This window comes from Dasypus novemcinctus, chromosome 16 (genome assembly GCF_030445035.2).
Source record: "Dasypus novemcinctus isolate mDasNov1 chromosome 16, mDasNov1.1.hap2, whole genome shotgun sequence".
NCBI lineage: Eukaryota > Metazoa > Chordata > Mammalia > Cingulata > Dasypodidae > Dasypus > Dasypus novemcinctus.
This window is the reverse complement of record NC_080688.1, coordinates 18855860-18883671: the sequence shown is the minus strand read 5'-3', so window position 1 is coordinate 18883671 and position 27812 is coordinate 18855860. Positions and strand designations below refer to the sequence as shown.

Here is a 27812-nt window from a genome sequence, read left to right as displayed (position 1 = left end):
ATCTCCACATGGACTCAGAACATGTCACTCTCCCAGCACAGAGGTGTCATCATCATTCGTGGGAGCTCCCCAGAGCTTCAAGTGCCCCAACTTTATTGGGGGGGGGGTCTCATTACATAGGTGTGGCTGAGAGAATCACTGTCCACATGGTTGAAATCAGTCTACAACCTCTTCCCCTCCCAGAGCTCAGGGCACTGGACTGCTGTGACCTGGCTCAAAGCTCCCACCCCCTAGGCATCTGGTTGGTCTTTCTAGGGCAGACCCTGCCCTAAAGCTGCAGGTGTGCCTGCCCCCCCCCACACCTGTCACCTGAATTATCAGGTGTGTTCTTGGACCTGCACCGAACAAAAAAACAAAAAATGAAAAACAAAGAAAAAAGTCCTATCAAGGGACATTCCAAAGATTCACAGGTGACCACCCCAGAATTTTATTTTTTACTGAATGCATTTATTTTTGCCATTTCCCCCTTTTATTCAAGGTCAAAAGACTGTTTTTAAAACATGATCATACATATAGGCCGAGATAATCTGCGAAGATTTTTATTTATTTATTTTCCCCCCTTCCCCTCCTCCCGCCCTGAGGTTTTTGCTGTCTGTGTTGTCTTCTCTTCTCATTTTCCCTCTTCTAGGATTCACCAGGATTCCATCCTGGAGACCTCTGATGTGGAGAGAGGTTCCCTGTCACTTGCGCCACCTCAGTTCCTGCTGAATGTATTTTAAATATTAAGCGTCCCCAGCATGCAATAGCAACTTGAAACTCAAGCCTGTTTAAATCGCCCACTTTGCTAACGTTAGAGCAGGCAGACGTTGGCAGAGCGGGGAGGGGGCGCTCACACCTGGCCCCGAAGGCTGCGGGGGAGCCGGCTGCCGGCCCTGACCTTCACGGCGCTGAGTGGGAGGGGACCCGTCAGGGCCCCGTGGAAGGCCGGGTCCCAGAGGAAGGGGTGGCTGCCCGCGGGCAAGGCTGAGGCAGAGGAGACCCCCAAGCCTTGCCTGCGAGGCTGCACCGCGGTTCACCCAGGGAGAGCCTGTGAGCAAGGGGCAAGGGCCGCGGGGACTGGGCAAGACCCCAGGTCGGTGGTCTCACAGGAACCAGCCCAGGTTTCGCTATGCCAGGAGGCCCCGTGTGCCCTGGGGCAGCCGGCAGGGTGGTGACTCTGGAAGGCAAGGCTTTTGGCGTCCCACGATTCTGCAGGCCAAATGAAGCTTGTCGACACGGAGACCATGGAGGCCAAGAAGAGTTTGTTTCAGGAAGAGGGCAAGCAGAAGTGGCCAGATTTTACAAGGCCGAGTAAATGCGCTCAAACCGGGTGGAGTCTGGAGAAGCAACGTGCAGCTCCAGCTCCGACTCTGGAAACACAGTTCACGATCCCGCAATGAGCAGTGGCCAGTCATTTCCGTAGCTCGACTACGGGCAGCAGAGTAGCAAACCCTTATCCGAGCGGACCTCCTCATCCGCGAGAACGGACAGCCCTGGGCTCCCACCAGGACGCGGGGGCCTTCCCAGCCCACTCGCGCTGGGCCGCGGCTCCGGGGACCCTGCTGGCTTCACTTCTCCCACCTCGGGCGCGGGTTTAAAACCGGGCATGCGCCCTGCCCCGGCCAGAGGGACGCGCCCTGGGCGCGGGTCTCCGCGGGAGGTCGAGCGAGCCGCGGCCGCGCCCGGGACGGCGGAGCACGGAGCCCCGGGGCCCCGGCGAGCAGCAGCGCCCGCGCAGGTCCTCACCCCCGACCGAGTCCCGCGGCCCGAAGGGGCGGGACGGGGCGGGGCGCCGGGCCCTCAAGAGGCGCGCGGGGGCGGCGGGCCGGCGCTGTCGCGGCCGCGGCGACAGGGGAGCGCGCCATGGAGACCGCCCGCGACTACGCCGGAGCGCTCATCAGGCGAGTGCACCCGCGCCCCGCGCCCCGCGCCCCGCTGCCCGCGTCCGCCCCGAGGGTCCCCTTGCCGCCTCCAGGCGGCCGCAGGGGCCAGGTGTGGCGCTGCCGAGGCTCGCGGGCGTCCGCGACAGGTGACAGCGGTGAGCGCGGGCGGCGCCGCATCTCGGGTCTCCGCGGCGGGCGCGCACAGACGGGGGCCGGGTCCCGGGACCCCTGGGCGACGTCTCCGCGGGGCGCGCAGACTGGACTTCTGGTGGCCACGGGAGCGCGGGCGGGCGGCTGCGGCGGACGCTGTGCGGGGGAGGCTGGCCTGCGCGGGGCGGTGCGCCTCGGCCCCCGCGCGCCCCTGGCGCCTGCCCCGCTGATCCCACCCAAACCTGCACGGTGGCGTCGTGGCAAGCGCCGGCCGGGCCCCCCGGGGGACCGCACCGCGTCCTCGCGGCGTCGCTGGAGGCCAGGCATCACCTTTTTGCTATCTGGATTCGCCTTCATATCCCCATATACCCAAACCAGGCCTCTTGGTAAACTCCTAAAGAGCTTGCGTGGAAGCAGCTTTGGAGTATAGACCTAAGGGAGAGATGGTGTTCCTTTGAAGAGGGCTTTGCGCAGGTTAACAAGCAAGTTTCACAGCATCCCTTCTGTCTGGGGGTGCGCGGAGGCCCAGTCGTGCGTGAGGCCAAAGGGAGCCCAAGAATCCGGTTAGAGAACCAAGTGGGACCCCCAAGCTGCTAAACCTGGGATTTGAAAGGGGAGTCAATTCTCCAGGTTTGAAAAATAGCTGTCAAGTGTAGAGGTGATCTTTGGAGGGCACTGCAAGAAGAAACAAAAAAATCTGAACTCCTGGCAGTGGAAGGAGAGGAGCAGAATGTGTTGCCATTTCTTCACTAACATTTTTAAGCATAAAGTTAAGGTCCTTAGTTTCTTTTTTTTTTTTTTTTTCCCCTCCTCTTCTCACACCTCCACCCACCCCACTGTCGGACTCCAAGGACATAAGCACTATTCACGGTTTGGAGTACGTCTTTCCAAAGTCCTTTCCGATGAGTTTACCAATGCCCCATCCTTGGCAGGCTGAGTTTTAAAGCTGGATAAAAGCAGGAATAGCTGGTCCCTGCGCTGCCTCCTGGCAGGAGGAAGAGGCAATGCCTGCACAATTGAGCTGGCTCCCCTTGTGTCTGACCACACTAACTCGTAGCTGCCTGATGTGTCCACTGGGAATGGACTGACTTTTGAAATGTTGGCAAGTCAAAACATAAAGAAATGCCTTTTCTCCGAAGACATTCCTTTTGAGCTTGGTGAGTTCTAGCTGTAAATTAATATTTGTTAGGGACAGAATTGTTGGGGCAGTTCTTTAAAAATCTACCTGCTTACAAACTAAGCCGGAAGCAGGCAACCTGTAATACTTCCTGATAGGAAAACACTTCTCCACCCTTCTTTAGAACCCGGTCCAGGCACAAGACCAGGGTGAGCCGGAGTTGAGGTGACAAACACACCTGCCGGTCACAGTCTGGCTGCATCTCTGCCTCCTCACTGTCCCTTCATTTAAGCCACTAGGTACAATCTGTCCATTTTTAGTAAATAACTGCATTTTGTCAAGGAACAAACGTAATCATTATACACATCTTTAAAGATGAAAAAAAACCAGACACTTGTAAGCATTAATAAAATCTTAAACCAGTCATTTAATTGTCCATAGTCTGTAATTGCTAGACACTTAGCAACCCGAGGTCTCTAAGCAAAGCTCTGGAAATCAAGAGTATTAGCCTAAACAAGACCCGCTTGTCTCCTGTCCTGTCCATGATAGGATTCATGCCAAACCCTGAAGTTGTTATAAAGCTGATACTTATGATACTTTGTGCAAAATGGCAGCTTGTGCAGCTATTTAGTGCACCTTTTCCCCCCTTGAACAAGGAACTCTAGGTTTTGAATAGCTGCTATTTCTGTGCAAATCCTATCACAGTCTCATCAGTCATATAAGCAGGGAATTGAGTTTTCTACAAGTAAGCTGCCCGGATTACTGATGCTTACTTCTTTGGGGGCCTAAATGCTAGCTCTAATAAAATTATTGAATACTGTTTTTACACCATGTATTTGGAGGTACTAGGGTGGCAGTTGGAGTCTTTTATGGGCTCCAGAAAATCCTCTTCTTAAAGTTAATCCATTCCTGTCCATATAAACCTGCTGCAGATGGGCTCTTTGGATTAGATTCGTTAAAGGCCCTCCTTTTGATTAGATCACTTCAGGAGGGCATGGCCCAGCATGGGTCTTAAATCTCTTCCTGGAGTCCTTTATAAATGGAGGAATAAAGAGGTACAGACACAGGAAGAAGGCCACAGAGACAGAGAGGAACCCAGAAACTGGAGAGAAGGCCCTGGAGCTGAGGAAGCCACTTGAACCAGAAGCTGAAAGCAGTGAGGGCTGGAGGAGAGGGGTGCGGAGAGCGAGGCACTGCATGCCTGATCGCCCACAGCTGCAGCTCCCGAGAAAGCCTCTCTGACACTGCCTTGATTTGGACACTCTCGTGGCCTCAGAACTATCAGCTTTTAACCTAACAAATCCTGAAAGCTTTGGTAAAGCCACACACGTGAGCCCAGCACGTCCTGGGCAGGAGATCGTGTGCTGCAAAAGTGTCCAGGGCGTGTTTATCAAATTCCCCGAGATGGCCGCGGGCGCCGGGTGGGAGGGGAGGCGGACGCTGGCTCCCAGCCCCTGCCATTTGGATTCGACCTCACTTCCTCCTGACCCTGCTCCCTGCATGGCTCGGGCACCTGTGCAGATCCTGATTTCCCTGCCCGCCCACATTTGGCCTGGGCTGCTTCCTTTCCCGGCACCGCCTCGTCTCCTCCTTGCCCGGGTGAGAGAGTTCTGCTGACTTAGATGCGGGTCCTCTCTGCTTCAGGTGGGCTCCTCCTCTTCCACCTGACAATGACACGTGGGATTCCCTCAGTCGTCGTTTCACTCTGTAGAGGCCCTGGGTCACGGCTGAAACAGTTTTATATGCTTCCTTATCGCCGATGACACCAAAATATTTATCTCCAACCAACACCTTATTCCTGAGCTTGCCTTTTCCCTCCATACCTTCAAAATAAACATCCGTCACTTGTGCATAAACTGTTTTGCTATGCTCTGGGGAGGGGGCAGATGAGTTTCAGTGGCGTCAAGTTCATGGCTACTGCCAATCTGTGGGTCCTTTCTTTATGTCACACACTTTTCTCAGTAGGTAACGCCCTGCTACCCCAGGGAAAAAAATACAAAGACTTGCCTGTTTCTGTGTACTGCTGGAATTCATGCCACTTGGCAGTTTTCAGGCGTATTCTATGAAGTCTGACTTCTGCTATGGTCTTGATTTCCCTGAAACGACCTATTTCCTTAAGCAACCTGTTTCCTTATTTTTCCTTTTTCCTTTTAGTGGGTTATTTCCCTTACTCCTTAATATGATTGTCGAGCCACTTTCGCAGGTGCTTGGGGAGTGACGCTTCTCACATGCAGTGGAGCTAAAGGCTGAACCCACAGTCTTCTCAGTGGTCCTGCTTTAACTTTGATTTATTAAATATTGAGGAGTAAATAGCAACACATTTTAGGCACTGCACTAATGACTGGCAATATAAATTATTCTGTCTATTCAATGGGCCAGAACTGAGTTGGGTTAGTCTATCGCTTTGTTCTTTTTGCTAGCTATTTAATTCCATTGTACAGTCAGCGTCTGTTTAGCTGGAGCTAGACAAGTCCTCATAAATGAGTATTTGTTAAACAGCTTTCATGTATGTAAAATTTCATCCAACCCCTTTTCAAGTCATGTATAAGATAGTTTCGACTTTATATAATTTGCCATATCAAAACTTTCATCCTGTTCATTGGAAAGAGTGGTGGAATTTAGTTTTCATGTCTTCAAAAGGTTTTTTTATGTGTACTGCATAGATCTTCATCCATCTGTTCCCAGTTCCTGGTTAAGAAACACCATCAGGTTGCAGGTATAGCTCAGTGGTTGGGAGCCTGCTTCACAGGTATGGGGTCCCGGGTTCAATCCTGAGTACCTCCTGGAAAAACATAAACAAAAAAACTCCACCATGACTGCATAGCAGTGGATACAAAGAACAAAGGACAGTGTGTGCTTTTGTAACAGTCAAGGATGTCCACCCTGAGGGCAACCTGAAGGTAGGGAGGGCCAGAAGTGACTGTCAAGGCTGATCTGTCCCAAGTGAAGAGACAATAGGGCTTTGGATTAATCACGGTTCACGTCACTGGAGCAGCAGGGCTTAGAGGAGATAAGGCGCCTCAACCACCTAGGTCAAAGCTGCTGACATCCAAGAGATGTGCTGCTGGCCAGCGGGGCTGCATGCAAGGCTCAAAGACATTCGCCCAGTTCTCCCATTTCTATGACCAGCATGGTATTTGCTCAGTAAGAGCCAGCTGGGGTGTGGGGGCGTAAGGAACATGCAGGCAGAATCTATTCTAGAAGGCTTTGTGGGCAGTCATGAGGCTCCTTCTTGGATGTGGCTTTGGGGGCCCAGGGCTCCCTCCTCCCAGGGAAGGGTTTTCGTTTGGCAGGACAGGTGCCCTGATGTGAGAGTTGGCACTGGACTCAAACCCTGTTGTATCACTTGCCAACGCTGGCCTGATTGATTTCCTAACTTCCCTGAGCCTCAGTTTTCCTCATCTGTAATACCTTGCAGAGTCGTCTGGCAACGCGCTAATGTCCACAAGTGTTTGGCCTTTAGTGGAATGCGAATCTTCCTTTCTCCCCTCCTTGGAAAGGCCTCACCGGTTTGTTGGTGTTCGGCTGCTGTAATTGGACTGAGGACAAGCTGGGGTTCTGAGGGTGAGATATAATGTAGGTCAGCCTTGCTGCCCTGTCCCCAACTGTGGAAGGTGAGTGAATCCTCAGTCATGTGAGTTCACTGGAGGTGAAATTCTCACTCATCTCATTGTGTAACTGAGAAACCTGGTGGACTGCCTTTCAACCAAGGCAAAGTTCAGAAGCCCAGAGCTACTTCTCTGAGGCACTGCTATGGAGGTTTGTGGCTCTGATTCACCTGGCAGGTCTCTTGTAGAGGTTCCCCAGACATTCTGAGGTCGAGGCCAGGGTCAGAGACCACTGATCTAGCACAATCCCCAGGCAGTGACTGCACTGGAAACAAGTTGTGTAGAGGCTTTGCTGACCTGAAAGAGAAAAGGAATTAAGAGTGGAAACTCAATGCTGCAGGCTGATGGCTATTGCTTGACGTTTGAAGTTTGGAGAGTATGATGATGAAACAAGCTGCACCCTACCAAGAAAAAAAAAAAGGACAAAATTCTGGTTTGGAAAGAACTGGAATCAGATCCCATCCCTTATTAACTGGACAACCTTGTGAAGCCACACTGAGCCATAGTTTTCTCATTTGCAAAATGGGGTGATCCTTTCCTTATAAGGTAGTGGTGATGATTAGGTGATGTACTTACAGAGCTAACACATGGCCTGGCCTAGGTCGAGGGCTCAGTGGGAGCAATTCCTAGGCATGAATGTGTTGCTCCTGGGTGGGCTTCTAGGAAAGACAAGAAATAAATTTTGAGTACCTGCTATGTCAGACACTGTCTTATGAAAATCCTCACTATATGGAGAGCACTCCAGGAACTGGCTGATCAGGCTAGGGGTGTTGTGATAGTTTGAAGTTTTTTGTGAATCTCAGAAAAGATCATGTTCTTAAACTCATCCATTCCTGCGGTTGTGGGGCCTTTTGATTGCATTAAGGGATCTTTTGATTAGCTCACTTGATTCAATTACTTTAGGGCCTTTGATTAGACTATGTCAGTGAGGCATGGCCCAGGTGGGTCTCCACTCTCTTGCTGGGGTCTTACATAAACTGAGAACTGGAAGCAGAACACAGAGAGAAAGGAAGCCACCGTTTTGACCCTGCCATGTGGGAGAGAGGATCACCTGCAAGACAAAGAAGCCCCAAGAGGCTGAGAGAGGTCCTGGAGGCTGGAGGCTAGAATCAGCAGAGCACAGAAGCATGGAAAGAGGCCCCTGAGAGGCTAGGTCCGTGGAGCAGCTCAAGGCTGAAGAGACAAGTCTTGCTATGCACTTGATTGCCCAGAGCTGAGCTCAGAGAGAAAGCAACCTGAAGGAGAAGGCAGAGACCAGACAGAGAGCTGCCATTTTGCCTTGCCATGTGACAGGACTCCAGGATCTGCCAGAAGTGGACCTTTGATGAGAAAGCATCTCTGATGATGCCTTGATCTGGACATTTTCACAGTTTTGGAACTATAAATTTTTACCCTAATAAATTCCCTTTATACAAGCCAACCCATTTCTGATATTCTGCATCAGCAACCTTAGCAAGTTAAAACAGGCATGGACTTAGACTGATGGTTTTAGAGAGTCAGTTCCTTGCTCTGTTATCCAGTTTTTTATAAGCAGATTACATGGTAAGTCACTGAATTTTCAAATATGTCCATTTGTAGAGCTTCTAGTTGGACAAGATACTATTTAATGCTTATGTGCGTAGCCCTAAGTGAGGCATTAAGGGAGACAGAAGAAAGAAAGCTTGGTCCAAAGAAAATTCCAATCTACTTGGAAAAATAAAGCATAAATACATAAATGACATGACCATACACGTATAGTAAATTACTAAATCATAAGTGATAGGCATTAGCAACCAGTACAGTTTTTCCCTAGAACTTCAGCCTGCATAAAGTTGGTCTAGAAAAACTGTAATACATGTCAGAAGAAACGATATCCTCTTTTGTGTCTTCTACAATGTCATCCTAAAATTACTCTTTATTTCATTCTCCTTATATCACGGTGCAAGCATTTATCCAGATATTCCACAACTATTTGAGCCCCTCGAGTCGCTGGCATGGTTCTAGGGGCTGGGAATGCCACCATGGACCAGCCATAGCTCCTCAGAGGTTGCCACCATGCCCTGACACAAAACAAGAAAGTAAACGCTGCTATTTTCTATTGACGTTATTTTGAGTAAATTCTTTATTGATATATTCCTCAATGTTGAAAAGCTCACAGTCTTGTGTAAAATCTCTTCACATGTTGTTAGACAAGTCTCCGAAAAGACCCAACAACTTGAGAGTCCACCAGCGAGCTACCTGCTTCCTCTCATTGGGTTTCTTTGACAGCATCTTGCTGATTGACTAAAAAGAGTGCGGTAGGGTATCAAAGGTGGTTTCCCATTTCTTTCATTGCTACAAACGTTTACTACTATGCACATTTTCCTTACTCTTTAGTTACTTAGCTCATAGCGTATAGATAACCTTTATGATGACAAGGACCTGGGTCTGAAGCCCCGTCTGGTTTTTACCAGCTCTGTGACAACTCTCTGGGTCCTTGTTTGTGAACTGAGAAAAGTAGGACCATATCTTAGGATTTCTTGAGGATGAAGCTAGTTAATCTCTACAAAGCAAAATACGTGTTTATTGAATAATTAGTCTTGTTGTATAATTTGGTATTGCTCATACTAAATTCTTATGCTTCTTATCAGTGATTTCTTGTTTATCCCAATTTTGTTGTTCTTTTGTAATTGCTTTTTTTCTGTCTGAAAATTAAATCTTGCTTTGGTTTTGCTACAGGTTTTTTTCTACATTTGTGCTGTTTTAAGGTGGATCTTTGAATTATATCTTTGATAAATGTAGAACTTACTCCAAAATGCTATGTGCTATATGACCTTAGGTACTTTTTCCATCTCATTATTCCAACAGCATTTATCATAGTGGGTTGGTTCCTGGTTTGTCCTGGTTAATTTCAAAGAATTTGTTTGTTATAATGACCAAGACCTGACTTTAAAGTTAATATCTGGCTTTGTCTTATTGTACAAATATGTAACTGTGTGTGTGAGTATGTGTGTGTACCTAATTCTTTAACTCTGCTTGGCTACTTCATGGCCTCTAGAAATCATTTTCTTGGACTTTTTAGGTAGGAAAACCCATATTTGCTGAATATAATTCTTATGTCTTTTTTGACATTTTGCTCTTAACCTTTCCTTCCCAAATAGAAACACAGAGACCCTGACTGCTGAGGTAAAACAGCAATAATAGTTGTTTGTGTCTTCCTTGGACATTGAATTCTTTCTTTCTTTTAGATACAAATATTAAAACTGAGGGAAGTGGACTTGGCCCAGCGGTTAGGGCATCCACCTACCACATGGGAGTTCCATGGTTCAAACCCCGGGCCTCCTTGACCTGTGTGGAGCTGGCCCATGCGTAGTGCTGATGCATACAAGGAGTGCCATGCCCCCAATAGGGGAGCCCCACATGCAAGGAGTGCACCCCATAAGGAGAGCTGCCCAGCACGAAAGAAAGTACAGCCTGCCCAGGAATGGCACCGCACTCACGGAGAGCTGACGCAGCACGATGACGCAACAAAAAGAGACACAGATTCCTGGTGCTGCTGATAGGAATAGAAGCAGACACAGAAGAACACACAGCAAATGGACACAGAGAACAGACGACTGGTGTGGGAAAGGGGAAGGGGAGAGAAATAAATAAAAATAAATCTAAAAAAAATTGAATTATTTCTGTGTCCTTCAAACCTCTCTGTTGGGGAGGTCAAGAACACAGCACCCTCATTGTTGAAGAAGTTTTGGACCACAGAGAGGTCCAACTATGGCAGGGGAGAAACATTGGTGTGGGTGTTATTGATGGGGGGGACACACATGGTTGGGAGGGAGTTCTCCCGGGCATGTGTATAGGGGACATAAAAATATTTAGATAACAGTTACAAACAACAACTGAGGGAGTGCTGCATTCCTAGCCAGGGGAGCTCTATCACATTCCCCAATGGAACCACAATAATCCCCCAAGTGCAATGGCAAGGACCAAAAAAGAGGGATTTTTCAACAATGAGCCCTTGATACTGAGTTTGTGTGCCTGCAATATGAACTAGGCCTACAGCTACAGGTGCCTAAGAGTTATCCCGTGAGAACCTCCATGTTGCTCAAATGTGGCCACTCTCTAAGCCAAATTAGCATGTAAATGCATTACATTCCCCCCAGTGTGGGACATGACTCCTGGGGAAGAGCCTCCCTGGTGTTGAGGGATTACTAGCAAGCACCAGCTGGTGATGTAAGTAGAAAAAGACCTTGTATAAAATGGTCAACTCAGACCAGCAGAATATCTCAGCCCGCATGTAGGATCATGTGTTAAAAATTGCCTTTTGACCTTGAATAAAAGGGGGAAATGGCAAAGTCAAATGAGTTTATATGGCTAAGAGTATTCAATAAAGAGTCAGGAGGTCATCAGAGGGGTCATGCTTACACACTCCTGAGGAGGACCCCAGAAACTGCCAAAGTAGATACAACCCCAGGTACTGGTTCTCCTGAGGGCTATGGAGACCTGCGGTCACCCCTTGGGCTGAAGTGTGGTTTGCTGGCCTGGCGGGGGAGCAGCCGCGGCAGGCCAAGCTGCTGCCCCCATAATAGGGTGGCTGGTCGGACTCACAGCCACCCCTGAAGGGAGCTCGGCATGGGCGCAGAGTGCCCTCGGGTCTCCCCTTCTCGGCAGCCATGCTTCCGCGGCCGCCCCTCCTCCCGGATAGCGCCACATTATGCCTTATGAGACAACACCCCTCTTCTTCTTTCTCCCTGCGCAGGCGCAGGGCGGAAAATTCCAGTCTGCCTTTTCCCCTCCCCCCAACAGCAGCAACAGCCAGGCGTGGGCGGGAAACTCAAGTCTGCCCTCTACCCCAGCAACAGCAGCCACCAATCCCTAAACCCTGCCACTTCCCCCAGCAATAGCAACAGCCAATCCCTAACCACCACCTCTCCCCCTTCCAGTACCTCCCACTGACCTTTCTCCGGCAACCAATCAGTACAGGGCGTGGCTTCGACCAATCAGCCTTCCCCAGCCCCTATAAAACTGTTGCCTCTCCCTCAATAAAGTGGACTTGCGTGTTTACCTTGTCTCCGCGGTAGTTCTTCTGCCGTGCGCCCTCCAGTCCTGACAGCCCCCGACAAGGGCCTGGCCTCCCTTGTCCCCAGTTCGTCGCCTGCTTCTCCGGGTGACCCCTTCGTCGCCGGCTTCGCCGGGCGACCCCGTCAGCCGAACCGCGCAACCCCTGTGAGACCGACCCCTCGTCTGCTGCCAGACCGACCCCTCGTCCCAAGTGGGACCGACCCCTCGTCCTAAGCTGGACCGACCCCTCGTCCGCAGCCAGACCCCACCTCTACCGACCGAGCAAGCTGCCGCAGAGACCCACAGGGATATGGTCATGGCAGATAGCTCTAGAGCTCAGTACTATGTCAGTGGGCCCGACTTTGGAATTTGTGTCCCTGAGTGTGATGGAGTTGGATTCAGATGTGACCTTTCTACACATGCCTCTTTTGTCACTTTTAATGAACATTTGGTTGGTGCTAGCATTGGTGTATACTCAGGAGACTTGAATCTCTGGACTGTCCATGTGCCAGCTGGGCCCTGAGCCTCAGCAGAGTTGCAACTCCTACTCTCTGGTTCATTGGACTTATGCAGGTCAGCTAACAGGGAGGTGACGATGGTCAGTCACCACACAAGGGAACTGAGTGTGACTACAACTGCAAGCAGGAGAATTGCATCTAACATCCATGTGGAATCTAAGCCCCCTCTCAATATAGAGGTGGAGTGGACATCATCATCCCAGGGCCCACAAAATGGAGGAATAAAATATGGATTAGAGTGGACTTACTGCTATTCTACTATGAAATTTTGTGACTACTAATAGAAGAAATTGTATCATTGACAGGGAGAAAGTGGTCACAGTAGTTGCTGAGGACAGGGAGTGGGTAAAAAAGATGTGATGAGGGGATATTTTTAGGATTTTGGAGTTGTCCTAAATGATATTGCAGGGTCAGATGCTGGACTTTATATATCCTGCCATAACCCACTGAATCTACTGGGGAGAGTGTGAACTACAGAGTAAACTACTATCCATGTGGTGCAGCAGTGCTCCAAAATGTGTTTGCCAGTTTGCCGAGTGCGATGAGTGCACCACAATGATGGGGGAGGTTGTTGGTGGGGGAAGAGTGGGGGGGGATGGGGGGTATACAGGAACCTCTTATGTTTTTTATAATGTAATCTTTTTTGTGATGTATGTATCTTCAAAAAAACACAATTTACAAAAATGATGGAGATGGGGCAGTGGAGTGTGGGTTATATGGGAACTTCTTATGTTTTTTTAATGTAATGTTCTATATGATCTATTAACTTTAATTTTAAAAGTTTTATTAAGAAAAATAAAAAATGAATTAAAAAAAATTTACCACAAATTCCCTCAAAAAAAAAAAAAGAACACAGCAACCATCTCCCAGCCCTCACCTATCCCTTTTCTTTTGCCCTCTTGCTTGTTTGTGTGCAGGTGTTTGTTATATTTCCATTTCTGCTTATTTGTGTGCAGATGTTTGGTACGTTTCTATTTCACAAGAGACTGCAGGCAACTAAAGGAGAGTTACTTTTTTTTTTTTTTTTGAGGTGCCGGGGCTGGGGATTGAACACGGGACCTCATGTAAGGGAAGCTGGCACTCAACCACTGAGTCACAGCCGCTCCCTGAGACGTTGTATCTTAACCAGTCCCAGCTGCTCGCCAGGGCACGAAGCTTGCTCACTGTTGGAGCCCCCACCCCTGGAGGGTGTAAGAGCGCAGCACTCAGTCAACAGGTGTCCTCATCTCTGATACAGAGTGTGCCGGCCTTACCTGGGGGACTGGCCGAATAGGATCTTTTCCTGTCGGTTTTTGGACCCTCTGTGCTGTGCAGGCAATCAAGCGGTCATTTCCTGGGAGTCTCTGTTGTACCTGAGCCAGTGTTCTCACGACATACCATAGAGCAACTTGCTCCACAGTCTCTTTAAAGACTCTTTTCTAAAGGTAATGTTAAAAATGTTTTTCACTCCCCCCCCCCCTGTTTTCAGACCCCTGACGTTTATGGGATCACAGACTAAGAGAGTCCTGCTGACTCCCCTCAAGCAGTCGGCTCGCCCTTTCCGCGTCTCCAACCATGACAGGAGCAGCCGGAGAGGGGTGATGGCAAGCAGCCTGAAGGAGCTCATCAGCAAGGTACGCAGGCGGCAGCTCACCTCCCACCAGCACACAGGTGCTCCGAGTCCAGCCAGACAGGTGCCCCGAGTCCAGCCTCACAGGTTCCCCGAGTCCAGCCAGACAGGTGCCCTGAGTCCAGCCAGACAGGTGCCCTGAGTCCAGCCTCACAGGTGCCCTGAGACCAGCCTCACAGGTGCCCTGAGTCCAGCCAGACAGGTGCCCTGAGTCCAGCCTCACAGGTACCCTGAGACCAGCCTCACAGGTGCCTTGAGTCCAGCCAGACAGGTGCCCCGAGTCCCACCTCACAGGTGCTCTGAGTCCAGCCAGAAAGGGGCCCCGAGTCCCGCCTCACAGGTGCCCTGAGTCCAGCCTCACAGGTCCCTGAGTCCAGCCAGACAGGTGCCCTGAGTCCAGCCAGAAAGGTGCCCTGAGTCCAGCCTCACAGGTCCCTGAGTCCAGCCAGACAGGTGCCCCGAGTCCAGCCAGACAGGTGCCCCGAGACTAGCCAGGCAGGTCCCCCGAGTCCAGCCTCACAGGTCCCCCGAGTCCAGCCACACAGGTCCCCCGAGTCCAGCCTCATAGGTCCCCCGAGTCCAGCCACACAGGTCCCCCGAGTCCAGCCTCATAGGTCCCCCAAGCTCACACAGGGTCAGGAGCTTGGGTAAGCCAAGGCAGACATGGGCATGTCAAGAGAAGAGCATGTCGAACTGTTAGCCTCTGTCCTGGCCTCTGAGAGTCCAAGGGTTAAAGAGTGAGTATAAATAAGCAGATGAAACATAACATCTCTGCACCATAACAAATCTAGGTACAGAGACAGAAGCCTTAAGAAGAGTCACCCATTGATAGTATTACTTCCTTGATAAGGAACCAGCAGACTCTGGAAATCTGGTTTTGGTTATAAAGCCCAAGGGAAAATAGTCCTTGATCTGAAACAGTCTCCAGGTCACCAAATAAGGATGAAACATGGGCTCTCAAGAGGCAGAACGTAGACAAAGTTGCCTGTGGAAACAAGCAGGGGCACCAGCGTGCACTCTCACGGGACAGGGGTCTCCTGAGGAAGCACACGTGCGGGATTTTTCTTTTTATTTGTTGAAATGTTAGCTTTTTTGGAAATTGTAAATATTGCTCAATTTAATCCCCATCTTTGAAATCCCGTAAGGAGATTAAGAAGCTCAGCTTCTCACTAAGAACATTCCAGAAGAACATGATGTGTGATAAAGGTTGTGAGTCAAGGACTAGACTTGTCGGCAGTTGGCATGGAATAAGAGCGCCGTCCCAGAACCCAGAGGGGAAATCAGGCTGGACCGTGCAAAAGTCTTCCAGAGTTACAGGATAGCGTCAGTTTCCTTGTGAGGAAGAGCTGGGTATTTTTTTTTTAACCAGGATTTGATTACACGATTTCTATAGTTTTATCATTTTTGTACTGGGTATGGAAAGTAGAATGTTCAGGAGGAACCTGAACTCAGAACTTGGGAAGTTCTATCACTTGGCTCTTACGTCATGACACTGATTCCATCAGCCCTCCTACCTTTACCAATTACATGGTTTTATCCCAAAAGAAGATCTTGGCTTCTTTTTCCAAGCTTAAGACAGATACGCATTAAGGTCTATCTTTACCATTTAAACTTGATCAAAATCAGGCAACACTTGTATATAGTTGTAGTAACGGAACAGTCAAGCTGAACTGTGCTCCTTCCTTCCATCTCTTGGGTGTGACTCCAGACACTGGACGCCCTGGTCCTTGCCGCTGGACTGGTCACTCTGGTGCTGGAGGAAGATGGCACCGTGGTGGACACGGAGGAGTTCTTTCAAACCTTGGCAGACAACACACACTTCATGATCCTGGAGAAAGGACAGAAGTGGACACCGGTAAGTGAAAGCATTGTTCTCCCAACAAGGGACTGGGTTCTCTTCTTTTTTCTTCAAGGTGCTGGAGATTGAACACTGGACCTCATCTGTGGTATGCTGACACTTAACCACTGGAGCTACACCAGGTCCCTGGGTTCTCTTTTTTTTTTGTTTTTTAAAGATTTTCTTTATTTATTTATCTCTCCCTACCCCTCATTGTTTGCATTTGCTGTGTCTGTTTGTCTTCTTCTTTTCTTTAGGAGGCACCAGGAACCAAACCTGGGACCTCCAATGTGGGAGGGAGGTGCCTAATCACTAAGCCACCTCTGTTCCCTGCTTTGTTGTGTCTCTAGTTATGGTTTTCTTCTTGTGTCTCTTGTTGCATCATCTTGTTGTGTCAGCGCACTGTGCCTGCCCATCGTGCCAGCTCGCTGTGTTCTTTAGAAGGCACTGGGAACAGAACCAGGGACCTCCCATGTTATAGGTGGGAGCTCATTCACTTGAGCCACATCTGCTTCCCTGGGTTCACTTTTGATCTACAAAAGTGCATTCCCTACTTTGGCAGAGACTCGCCCACTTTCCAAAGGTGTGCTTTGTATTCGCCTAATACCTGGATCGACTACCCTTACCGGGATTCTTAGATGTAATTCTCAGAAACTTAGGATCTCTGTAAACGGGCTATGATTTAAAGACAGTTATTCTAAGGAACACACTTGGGCCAATGAGTGGCTGCAGAGCCTGTTAGAGTGCGGCGATATGACCTGGTGACTGACCACCACATCTGCCCTTCAGAGGCCAGTGGAGGTAGGTAAGGGTGTGTGTGCACGCGCGTGTGAGAGAGAACACTGTGATTTAGAAAAGCAAAGAGGTAAAATTTCTAGGAAAACTAGAGATTATCTTTCAAAAACTTCCCCACTCAAAGACACCTAAAAGTGTACAGCAAAATATTCAAACGTCTTTCTTCCTGCCTAACCGAGCCTTCCAGAGAAGGAAGTTCTCAGACTTTTATGAGAGCCAGAAGCCAGAGAAGAAAGCAAGCCCTGAAGCCAGACGCTCACCTGTGGGCACCCACCACCGACCCAGGGCCTCAGGCGCAACAGGTGCTCGGAGGACAGGGGCAGGGGTGACACACGAGGGGTGGGTGGTTAGAGTTGCCCAACAAGGCAGGGAACCCGACGGGCCTTTCCTGAGACTTCCTGGCCACACACTGCCCTCGTGAGGGTCCGGGGCCAGTTGGGCCAAAAAACGCCCCAGCTGAGACTTCAGTTTAAAGCAAGGGTTCTTAACAAGGGGTCCGTGAGCTTGAATTGAAATTCAAAAGATGTTATTCTTGTGGGGACGTGTTGGTGCGGGTGTGACACATTTATTAAATAATGCACAGTATAGTGTGGGCTTAGTAAAGGGTCCCTGGTTTTCACCTCATTGGCAAAGGGGTCCATGGAACGAAAAGGTTAAGAACCCCGATTTAAAGAGATCCGGGGAAGAAACACTGGATCCTCTTTACTCAACTAGTCTTTTCCTCCCAGCCCCAGTGATCCCTGACAGTGCACATGTAACTAGCAGAAGCAAATGCAGACTGGCCTCAAAGAATACCCATTCCTAAGTCCCAGCAAATGTACGCTGTCATGAAAACAAAGCGGAAGGACGCAAAGCACTGTATGTGAGAGTAAACAGAAATAACAGACTTGCAGAGACCTCGGGTACTGGGATGATCAGATACAGAGCATGAAATAATATTGAAATATGCAAATAAATGAGAGGTAATCACAAGTGAAAAGGAACACAAAGGACTTAACAAGGACTAGGCAGACCTGAAAGAATCAAATAGAATTTCTGGAAGTGAAAAAAGATAGCAGTTGAAAGAAAGGAAATGGAGACTCAGGTTAGACAGAGCTGAAGAAATAATAAATGACCGGGGAGATATTTGAAGAAGGTGTCCATGATGTAACGCAAAAAGATGGAAATGGAGGGGAGCAGGTGTAGCTCAGTGGTTGAGCTTCCCATGTACGAGGTCCTGGCACAAGCCCCAGGCTGGTCACTCCTTAAAAAAAAAAAAGGATGGCAATGGAAACCACGAAGGAAGTTAGAGACATGACTGAGTAGATCTGATACATGTCTTTTTGGCATCCTCAGGGTATGGAAGGATTTTTTAAAGTAAGATAATGCACAAACCATTAAAAAATGATAAATTCAACTCTATTAAGAATTTTGTTCATCAAAAGACACCATAGGAAAATGGATGTGGCTCAAGCAATAGAGGTCCTGCCTACTACATGTGAGGTCCTGGGTTCAGTTCCCGGTGCCTCCTGGAGAAGACTAGCAAGACAGCAAGCTGGGGTGATGGGCTGATGCAGCAAGCTGATGCAACAAGATGGCGCAAAAAGATGGCACAGCAAGGAGACACAAAGAGGAAATACAATGAGAGACACAACAAAGCAGGGAGCGGAGGTGGTTCAAGTGACTGAGCACCTCTCTCCCACATAGGATTTCCCAGGTTCAGTTCCCAGTGCCTCCTAAAGAGAAGACGAGCAGACACAGAGAACACACAGCAAATGGGCACAGAGAGCAAGCACACAGCAAGCCCAAACAACAAGGAAGGGGGAATAAATAAAATTTAAAAATCTTAAAAAAAAAAAAAAAGACACCATAAAAGAAAGAAACAATAAGGCACAACATAGGGAGAAGGTGTTTGCAACATAACCTGAGAAAGGATTCATATTCAGAAAATTTGAAGAACTTCGCAAATCAGTTATGGAAATGAAAGACACTCCAATAGAAAAGATGGGGGAAGTCTGGACACAAGAGTGGGCAATAAAACATAGGAAAAGATGCCCAATCTCACTGGTAGTTGGGGAAACCTAATTAGGACCACAATAAGAAACTATGTTACAACATCAGATGTGATATTCTTAGACTTTAAAAATTTTTCCATTTTTAAGATATGGAGCAACAAACTCTCTTCTGTTCCCAACCGTTTAAAACAACAATTTGCCTTTCTCTCAGAGTTGAAGCACATCCATCCCTAAAACATTCTCGAGAACTCTGGCCCCTGTCTGCCTGGAGACACCCACAAGAGAGTCTGTGTCAACAACGTCTGTGACAGTGAAAGCTGGAAACAAACGGAGGCACACACAGGCAGCAGCCATGAAAATGGACGAGGCTACATGCGTCTATATGGAAAAATCTCATCAACTCTGTTGAGAGAGGGCATCACAGAAGAATACCTTAAACAAGTAGCCCTCAAACTTCATGATCTCAAGAGTCTTTTATGCTACTAAAAATTATTTAGACCCCCAAACAGCTTTTGTTTATGTGGGTTATAACAATAGACTCTATCATTGTTCTCAACAGGGGATAGTTCTGCAACCTGGGAGTATTTGGCAATATCTGAAGACACTTTTGGCTGAGGGAGAGTGGGTGCTCCTAGCAGCTAATGGGTTGAGGCCAGGGATTTGCTAACTACCCTCCAGTGGGCAGGACATCTCCCCACAGCCAAGAACGGTCCAGCCCCAGATGCCAGTGCTGCTGGGGTTGAGAACCCTGCTATATCCAGATACAGCTACATAGTAGAAATTCAAGTCGAGAAACTTATAAAACATCAATTCACTAAGAATTACAACCCGATACAGGTTAACATAAATAATGCTTTTATGAAATAACCATTTTTACAAAATGAAAACATTTAGTGAGAGGAGTGATATTGTTTTACATTTTTGCAAATCTTTTTAATGCCTTGTTGGATAGAAGATAACTAGATGCTCCTCCTGGCTTCCCTGCTCAATCTGTTGTACACAAAGGGTATGAAGGAAATCTGGCGTGCACAGATATGTAATTGCAAAATACAGGACTATTTTAATAGCCTATCCAGATAATTTGGGGTAGTCTTCCTCAATACGACATCAAAATTCAACAAGTGGCATTAATGTTCCATAAAGGTTAATTATGATGTGGAATCTGAAGACATATCAGTGACATTTCCTCCTCAGGTACGTTAAAATCCATCGGCGTCTCTTGCAGTCTTTTCCCAGGGATGATTTTGTATCATCGTGAATTGGTCATTTAGAATATAATTATTCACCTAGTTTTGCAGCTTTCTCAAATGGTCACTGGAAAACTCCACTGTACACTTTTGAGAGAATGAGAACGAAAAAGGCAAAAACATATAAGTGCTTATTATGGAAATAGTTTTGACCCCTCAACCCCCTGTAAGCGTCTCTGGATATCCCACACTCTTCCGCCCACCCCCAGGTTTCTCCAGACCTCTTTATTAAACCATTTGTAGATATTTTAAAGTATGCACATGTGCTAAAAATAAAGAAAAGCGAGGAAATGGTAGACACCAGGCAGGTGGCCTCTTGAAGGAGATGGGGGAGTAACTGGGGAGAGGCATGAGGGTCTCTAAGGACTGATACTGTTTTTTTGTGCAGAGTTGGGGGACACATCCATCTTACTCCTTATTTTTATATATCCTACAAACGTATTCCTATACCTGGCAAATCATAATTTTTCTAACTGGAGGAAAAACACTACTAACCAATTATAAAAATCATAAAATTTAAAATAAGATTGTATTTCTAAAGCAGGTGAGAAGATCACGCCCTGTAGACTGGAAGATTGATGGGACGTATTAGATACATCATTTAAAGAAACGATCTTGGGCTGAACCACCTTTTGTGTAAGGTAGATGGGGTGGAAAAATGGCCTCCCAAAGATGTCCACAGCCAAATCCCTGGAACTTGTCAATGTGTGACCTTCCACAGCAAAAGGGACTTGACAGGTGTGATTAAGTGGAGGATCAAATTAGGGAGGTTCTCATGGGCTGTCCAGAGGGTCCAATCTAATCACAAGAGTCGTAATGGGAGGCATGAGGGCCAGGGTGAGAGACGGCAGCAGAGAGAGAGAGAGAGAAGTGCTGTGAGGATGCAAGGAGCCAAGGAACCCAGGCAGCCTCCAGGACCTGGAGAAGGCAAGGAAGGAACACGAGGAAGGAACACTGGCCTGCCGACCCATTGTAGACTTTTGACCTTCAGAAATTGAGAGCAGACACATGTGTTGTTTTCAGCCACCAAGTTTTTTGCTGCTGTTGTTTGCTTTTTGTTTTTTTTAAAAGATTTATTTTTTATTTATTTCTCTCCACACACACACCCCCACCCAGTTGTCTGCTCTCTGTGTCCATTTGCTGTGTGTTCTTCTGTGTCCACCTGTATTCTTGTCAGCAGCACCCAGAATCCGTGTCTCTTTTTGTTGCATCATCTTGCTACATCGGCTCTCCGTGTGTGCGGCGCCACTCCTAGGCAGGCTGTACTTCTTTCGCGTGGGGCGGCTCTCCTTATGGGGTGCACTCCTTGTGCGTGGGGCTCCCCTACATGGGGGACACCCCTGCGTGGCACAGCACTCCTTGCACACATCAGCTCTACAAGTGGGCCAGCTCACCACACGGGTCAGAAGGCCCTGGATTTGAACCTTGGACCTCCCATGTGGTAGGTGGACGCCCTATCCATTGGGCCAAATCCACTTTCCTCAGCCACCAAGTTTAATGATCATCTGTCACAGTAGCAAGAAGAACCAAATTCTGTTTGTCTGTTTTCATAAATGAGACACACTAAAGGTAGGCCCGGAGTTAGGTGTCATTACTCCACCATATATCCAAGCTTCCTGCAGAGAACTGAGCTGCTGACACTCAGCCGAAGGTAGGGTGAGAAGGTACAATGGATATGAATAATACTGTGCGGCCAGTTGGGCTCTGAATCTCAGCAGAGCTGCCACACCTACTCTCCAGTTCATTAGACTCACCCAAGACAACTAACAAGGAGGTGATGAGAGACAATGGCCTCTCAAGAACGAGAGTCTACAACTACAAGCAAGATAGTGCCATCCATCTGCCCCGTGGGACTGAAGCCCCTCTCAATTAGAGGTGGAGTGGACATCACCATCCCAGAATCCTCAACATTGGGAAATGAGCAATGGACTAGATAGACTTACTGTTACTCTACTATAGACTTATGGTGATTCTAGCAATGGAAGAACTGTTATCATTGATGTGGAGGCAGTGGCCACCGGAGGTTCTAAGGTCAGGGAGAGGGGAAAACAGGTGTAATGTAGGGCATTTTCAGGACTTGGGAATTGTCCTGAGTGACATTGCAATGACAGATACAGGCCACTGTAAATCTTGTAATAACTTGCAGAAATGTATGGTAGAAAGTGTAAAGTACAACGTAAACTCTAATCCATGCTTAGGGGCAGTGCTCCAAAACGTGTTCATCAATTGCAACAAATGTACCACACTAAGGAGGGATGTTGTTACTGTGGAAAATGTGTGAGGTGCAGGGAGTGGAGCATGGGAATCCCCATAATTTTAAAGTAACTTTTATGCAATCTAAGTATCTTTTTTTTTTTAAATTTCAGTATATTATTAAAAAATTTTTTTAAATAAAACTTTTTTTAAAAAAATCTAGTGTTTGAATTTGGGACTACATGAAAAACAAATTATGCCAGGACATGCTGAAGCAGGGCTCCGGGCCTTCCTGGTCTGGTAACATCTTGGTTGAAGTCTGAGTTCGGGTTTTGCTGTAAGAGCCTCTTGAAGTGACAAGCATCATCACGGGGCTGCAGATTAGGGAGTCTTCTCTGGATTTATAGTTTTCAACCGTCTTCCTTTTAGGATGGAAAGGGGCAGCTCACAACTGATTATAATCCCACCGCACTAGCAGGTGCTTTTATCAGTAAGGCCCATTTTCTTTACCTTGGACAAGCACCTCCGCCCACGAAGTGACCACTAGGTGTCTCCTTCTTCAGTCTAAACTCCCCAAGAGCCGCCGTGCCTCCGTCAGACGCCGAGGGGTGGGGGCAGGAGGGAGCCGCTTCCTTCTTCCTCAGCCTCCACGGGTTACGGACATCCACATGCCCCGCTCAGGAGGGGGTCGACTGGGAGGGCGTCTCGATTTTGGTTTTTGTGTTTTATTTAAATTTAAGTACCAAGGCATTTAGGGGAAGTGGGGCAAAAATTTTCAAAAGTCAGGCACGTGAGGAATGAAGAGAGTTCTGACAGGATTATTGGTGAAGATCCCTTCGGGTTCCTGGAATCCCAAATGTGGTGTGATAATGAGGCGACTGGGTCTCGCGTCCTTTAAATATTGGGCACAGCCAGGGTTTCCAACTGTGTGTTCTGTGGGCCAGGAATGAGGGCATAAAGAATGGCTCCAGCAAAAGGAGGATTTGTGCACTTTTAAGGGAACTTAATGTTTTTACTCGAAATCATTAGATCGTTGTCATTAATAAATTTAACGTTCACAGTTTCAACTCCTCCCAACTCTGAAGGCTCATGAGACATCGTTACAGGTCTAAGTGAACCACAGATCTAAGTTAACCACACACCTAAGTTACCTACAGGTCTCAATTTGAATCCTGATTATTGCAGGATTAGCACGGGGAACAATCCATTTAGGACACTAACCCCTGAACCCAGCCCTTGAACCTTGGGCAGTTGGTTCCCTTATTACTACTGGTTTAAGTAATAATAGAGTGCTATTCGTAAACCTCAGGATTTTCAGAGGTCCCTGACCTAACCCTCCCCATCGGAAGGGTCTCCTGATGTCTCACACTGGCCGAGGGCAGCTGCTGACCACATCGCGTTCAGCGTTCCTGAGAAGCCAGCTCTCATCCGGGGCAGTTGCTAGACAGCAGCGCACCTGGGGAAGCCCTGGGCAAGTCTACCCCCTTGCTTTCCCCACGCAGTTCTGGCACTTTCTGCTTAGCAGCCACTTGTGAAGGGGAGGTGGTGCTGCCTGCTTCGCTCACCTGCTGCTGCCTTCCAGTCATGGGGTGAGGCCGTCCCGGGCAATCAAGGAACCACCGGTGGCTTCACTTTGCCAGGCTGAGCGAGTCTCAAAACCGTGATCGACGGCACGACCACTCACTGAACAGGCTTGTTGTAAATACCAGGCACCAGAGCCAAATCGGCCTCACCCCGAGTGCCCGAGCTGAAAGAATGGAACTTCGTTATTTATTTTGGACATAGTAGTGGAATAAGCATATTGCTCTGCTAAAAATATTACTCGAGTCATTAGCAGCTTAGTCACCAACAGATGTTAGACGGACTGTTAGAAGAGTCTGGAGCCAGTGTAGAGTCAGAAGGATAAGATTTAAATGTCATAGGAATGCTTCTAAAATCCGTTTATCCCTTCGTCATAATAGGGTAATAAGGATGTTCCGGTGCGCCAGCAGCCAAAGAAATCCGGAATAGCCAGAGTCACCTTCAACTTGTACAAGCTGAACCCCAAGGACTTCATCGGCTGCCTCAACGTGAAAGCAACCCTGTACGAGATGTACTCGGTCTCCTACGACTTCCGCTGTGTGGGGGTCAAGGCGCTGCTGAGGTAGGGGCTTGGCGGGGTCAGCCAGGGCCTCGGGGAGGGCGCACGCAGGGCGCGAGCCGCTGGTCCCATGGAGGCGTGGGCCAAACATGCTGTTGTGGCTTATATACACTCAGTTTTACCTTGGCTTAAAAGGGTTTAGCCTGGATACCATGGGCTGCCTTCAAAAACCAGAAAGTCTTATCTTGAGCCAAAATATGACATGCCGTAGCTCCAAGGACCATTAAAAACAAAATGGAAACAACAACTAAATAGTAAGCGTTCAGAAGCACCGATTTTCTTTGAAAGCCTAGAGCTGCGCAGGGAGCGGGTGTAGCTCAGTGGTTGAGCACCCGCTTCCCACGTACCAGGTCCTGAATTCAATCCCTTGCACTGCCTTAAAAAACAACAGCAACAAAAAACTAGAGCTGCAAGCTTTAAAACATCAATTCTAAGCCATAACAGCTAAAATGGAGCCAAGGAGACGGTGACCTGATGTATAAGGGAAACCCGTGCCCCGCTCCAGTCCTTAATGATGCGCCTTTATATGCAGTTTTCCTCTGGTACTCTTCACTCTAACCTCACTGGCGGTGAGCCCACCTGCCCCTCCTCTGCATGATGCCCGCAGCTCTATCACTCCAAGGCTAGTGCAAAGCTGCGCCAGCACATCCGCCACGGCCTTCGAGAAAATTAGGGCTCCAAGCCACACCCCGGGCGTATGTGGACACTCTTGCTGGTTGAAAGGCTCCCTGTGTGTTCCTGCTACATAACTAGCCTGGAGAATGCTTGCCCCAAGCCCTGGGCCAAGCAGGACCTACAGTTTCTCCTAGCCTCACCTCTGAGCTACCAGCTGTGTGACCCTCACAGGTTACTTAACTTCTCTGAGCTTTGGTTTCATCATCTTTAAAACGAGAAGTGTGTTAGGTTCCCGGAGTAGCAGAAGCCACAGGATATATATGTAAATACTAAGAGATGTATTGTAGGAACTGGCTCACATGACCGTGGAGATTGGCAAGTCGGAATTCTGCAGGGCAGAACTCAAGCTGGAAACTCCGATGAAGGTGATGATGAAGTCCACAGGAGAGGCTGGCTAGCTGAAGTCGAGACAAATTCTTCTTGCCGACTTCTGACATCCTCAGTTCTGACTTTGAGAGCTGGGACTGATTGGTTGAGGAGATCCCCCTCGTGGCTGAGGGCAGTCTATTTTGTTGATAGTTGAGGCAGTCAGTTGTAGATGCAGTCAGCTGTAGATGCAGTTAGCTGTAAATGCAATCACATCTATGAAATACCCTCACAGAAATAATCAGTCCAGTGCCTGCTTGACCAAACAACTGGACACCTTAACTCAGCCAGCTGCCACATGAAATTAACCATGAAAGAAACTTGCTTTCAAATCCTTTATGATCGCACAGACTCTAAATACATCTACATCCAATCCTCCCATAATTTGCCAATGGATGGAAGGAGAGGCTGACAGTGGCAGGGAGGTCTTTGAAGAAAACATAAGAAGTTTGCAAGTGCTAACTGTGCGTCGCTGTCTGTAAGTCTCCTTGGGGTCCTTCTCTCTGCTGGCCCCATAAAGATGGCTGGACTCTTCCCTGAGCGAGGTGGCAGAAGGGGAAATGCTTTGAGAAACCAGCCTTGGTCTCAAGGCCCGCAGAAGAATAGTTTGGACATTCAGCTTCAGGGGTCCTCCATTTTCCATCACAACCACCTGGCACACTCTCAGACAAGGGTTACTGACAGTGTTGAAATCCTGACTGCCACGGGAGCATTCTCTTTTTGCTGAAACGGGAGGAATTAGTTGTATTGTTTGATTTTTTTAAAAATAGTAAGGGAAGAGGATGTGACTCAAGTGATAAGGCCTCTGCCTGCCATATGGGAGGACCCGGGTTCGATCCCTGGGGCCTCCTGGTGAAAAGAAGAGAAAGCGTGCCTGTGTGGCAAGCCAGTGCCCACGCAGCGAGCTGAGAGCCCTCCTGGAGAGGCGAGTGCCCACGTGAGTGCCTGCGCGGTGAGCCAGTGCCCACACAAGTGAGTCATGCAGCAAGATGATGGTGCAACAAAAGAGAGACAGAGGAGAGTCAAGGTGAAGTGCAGCAGAAACCAGGAACTGAGGTGGCACGGCTGACAGGGAACCTCTCTCCACCTCGGAGGTCCCCAGTGAATCCTAGAGGAGAAAAAATGTGAAGAGAAGTCAAAACAAGATACAGATACAGAAGATCACACAGTGAATGGACACAGACAGCAAAAACAGCCGGGGGGGGGGAGGGGAGGGGGAGGAGGGAAATAATTTTTTTACAAAATAGTGAGACATGAGGTTCTAGTTAGAACGATTTAGAAAAACACAATGAAGAAAGCATACCTCACCCCAGCAAGATCTCTCTTGAAAGACAATCCAGCCTTCTTTTCACTAATTTGTGTCACCTGACCGATTGAGGTGGCCCAAGAGGCCACAGAATTCCCTGATCCCAGAAGGAAACACCAGCCTATAAGGGGCCACCGACGTCCAGGACCCAGTGACTGCTGCAGGCCCAGCCCCCCGGGGACACCCCTGGCACAGAGTCTCTAGGCGGCGCACCGGGCCGCTCCCAGGTGTGGCTGTGGACGGGGAGCTAGGCCCCAGGACCTCGGCCGATGTCCTGCTGCTGGGCTGCCACGTGATGGGACCTCCAGATGTGGAGAAGCCCTCCCACTCAGACCCCAAGCCTTAGCACACCCAGACCCTGACGCTGGCAGTGTGGCCGGGCCGGAGCATCCCGGCCCCTGTTTGGAAGTGCCTGGCAGAAGCCGTGCCATCACCGTGGGTGGCCACCGGGGCCAGCGGTGGTGGCATCACCGGGGCTTGCCCGACACGCAGACTCAGCTCTGCAGACCTGCCGCACGAGCGTCCGTCGCCCGCCACGGCCCCCGGGACACGGGCGCGCGTCGCAGGGCTGATTCTCCACCTCGGAGCACCACGGCGTGAGCCACCCTGAGCGTGCGGGTGGCCTGGGGGGGGGACACCCTCGGCGGCCGGGTGCTCGGCGGCCTGACGTGCCTCTGTTTCCTTTGGCAGGAGCCTGTTGCGCCTCCTGTCCTACACCGCGCAGGTGGCCGGGCAGTTTCTCATCTACGCGGGCGCCTACGTGCTCCGGGTGATCGGCGACGCCGATGAGCCGCCCGCCCTCCGATGTCACGCCAGGGGGCAGTTCACCTGCAGATAAGGTGCGCTCCAAGGTGGCCTCTCGCCCACACGCTCACGCTGAAGGGACCGCTTCTGACGCCGCCGTGCTGTGTGCCACGGGCCAAGCTGCGCGGTGGCGCCCAGTGTAAGAAGGGGGGTTCACATCAGTTGAATGGGGTCTGTGCGGGAGGGGGCCCACGGGGAAGAGCCGCTCGGGGGCCTCGGAGGCCGTGGAAGGCCCAGTCCTGGTTCCGGGAGCGCCGGGTAGTGGCACACACACGTGTTCCTGCAATAAACGAATCCCAAGAACTCCTTTTAACATGGGTCATGCTTCCTTGTGTCTCTTTCATCTCCCGAAAAAGCAGACAAAGCTCACAGACAGAAGTAAGGCTCAGCCGGAACTGTTCTGCCGACGGTCACTTTTAAATCTTTATTAAAACTTGGGGTCATAAAAATAAAGAGCCGTCAAGTGTTCCTGGGTTTCTTTCCTGGGGTCTTGCGTGAGCCCGGAGGGGTCAGAAGGCTGGGGACCTGCACTTGGGAGCACTCCAGGAGGCAGTGCCAGCCTCTCTCTTAGAACA

The 27812-nt window shown here is 49.1% G+C and overlaps 1 protein-coding gene across 1 annotated transcript; it reads left to right on the top strand.

Annotated features, from left to right (window-relative positions):
• The first annotated feature begins 1806 nt into the window (after window positions 1–1806).
• CIDEA (cell death inducing DFFA like effector a) lies at window positions 1807–27550 on the top strand. Its single transcript, XM_004469994.4, has 5 exons — window positions 1807–1880; window positions 13740–13884; window positions 15589–15735; window positions 23908–24089; window positions 27124–27550. The coding sequence occupies exons 1-5, from the start codon at window positions 1843–1845 to the stop codon at window positions 27269–27271; spliced, it is 660 nt and encodes a 219-aa protein (XP_004470051.3). The 5' UTR covers window positions 1807–1842; the 3' UTR covers window positions 27272–27550.
• The last annotated feature ends 262 nt before the right edge of the window (window positions 27551–27812 follow it).

Excerpts from the sequence above, each read along its gene's own strand:
- CIDEA (XM_004469994.4), top strand. The coding sequence starts at position 1,843 with ATGGAGACCGCCCGCGACTACGCCGGAGCGCTCATCAG. Across the intron at positions 15,736-23,907 it reads AAGGACAGAAGTGGACACCG|GGTAATAAGGATGTTCCGGT; the intron begins GTAAGTGAAAGC and ends TCGTCATAATAG. Across the intron at positions 24,090-27,123 it reads GGGGTCAAGGCGCTGCTGAG|GAGCCTGTTGCGCCTCCTGT; the intron begins GTAGGGGCTTGG and ends TTCCTTTGGCAG.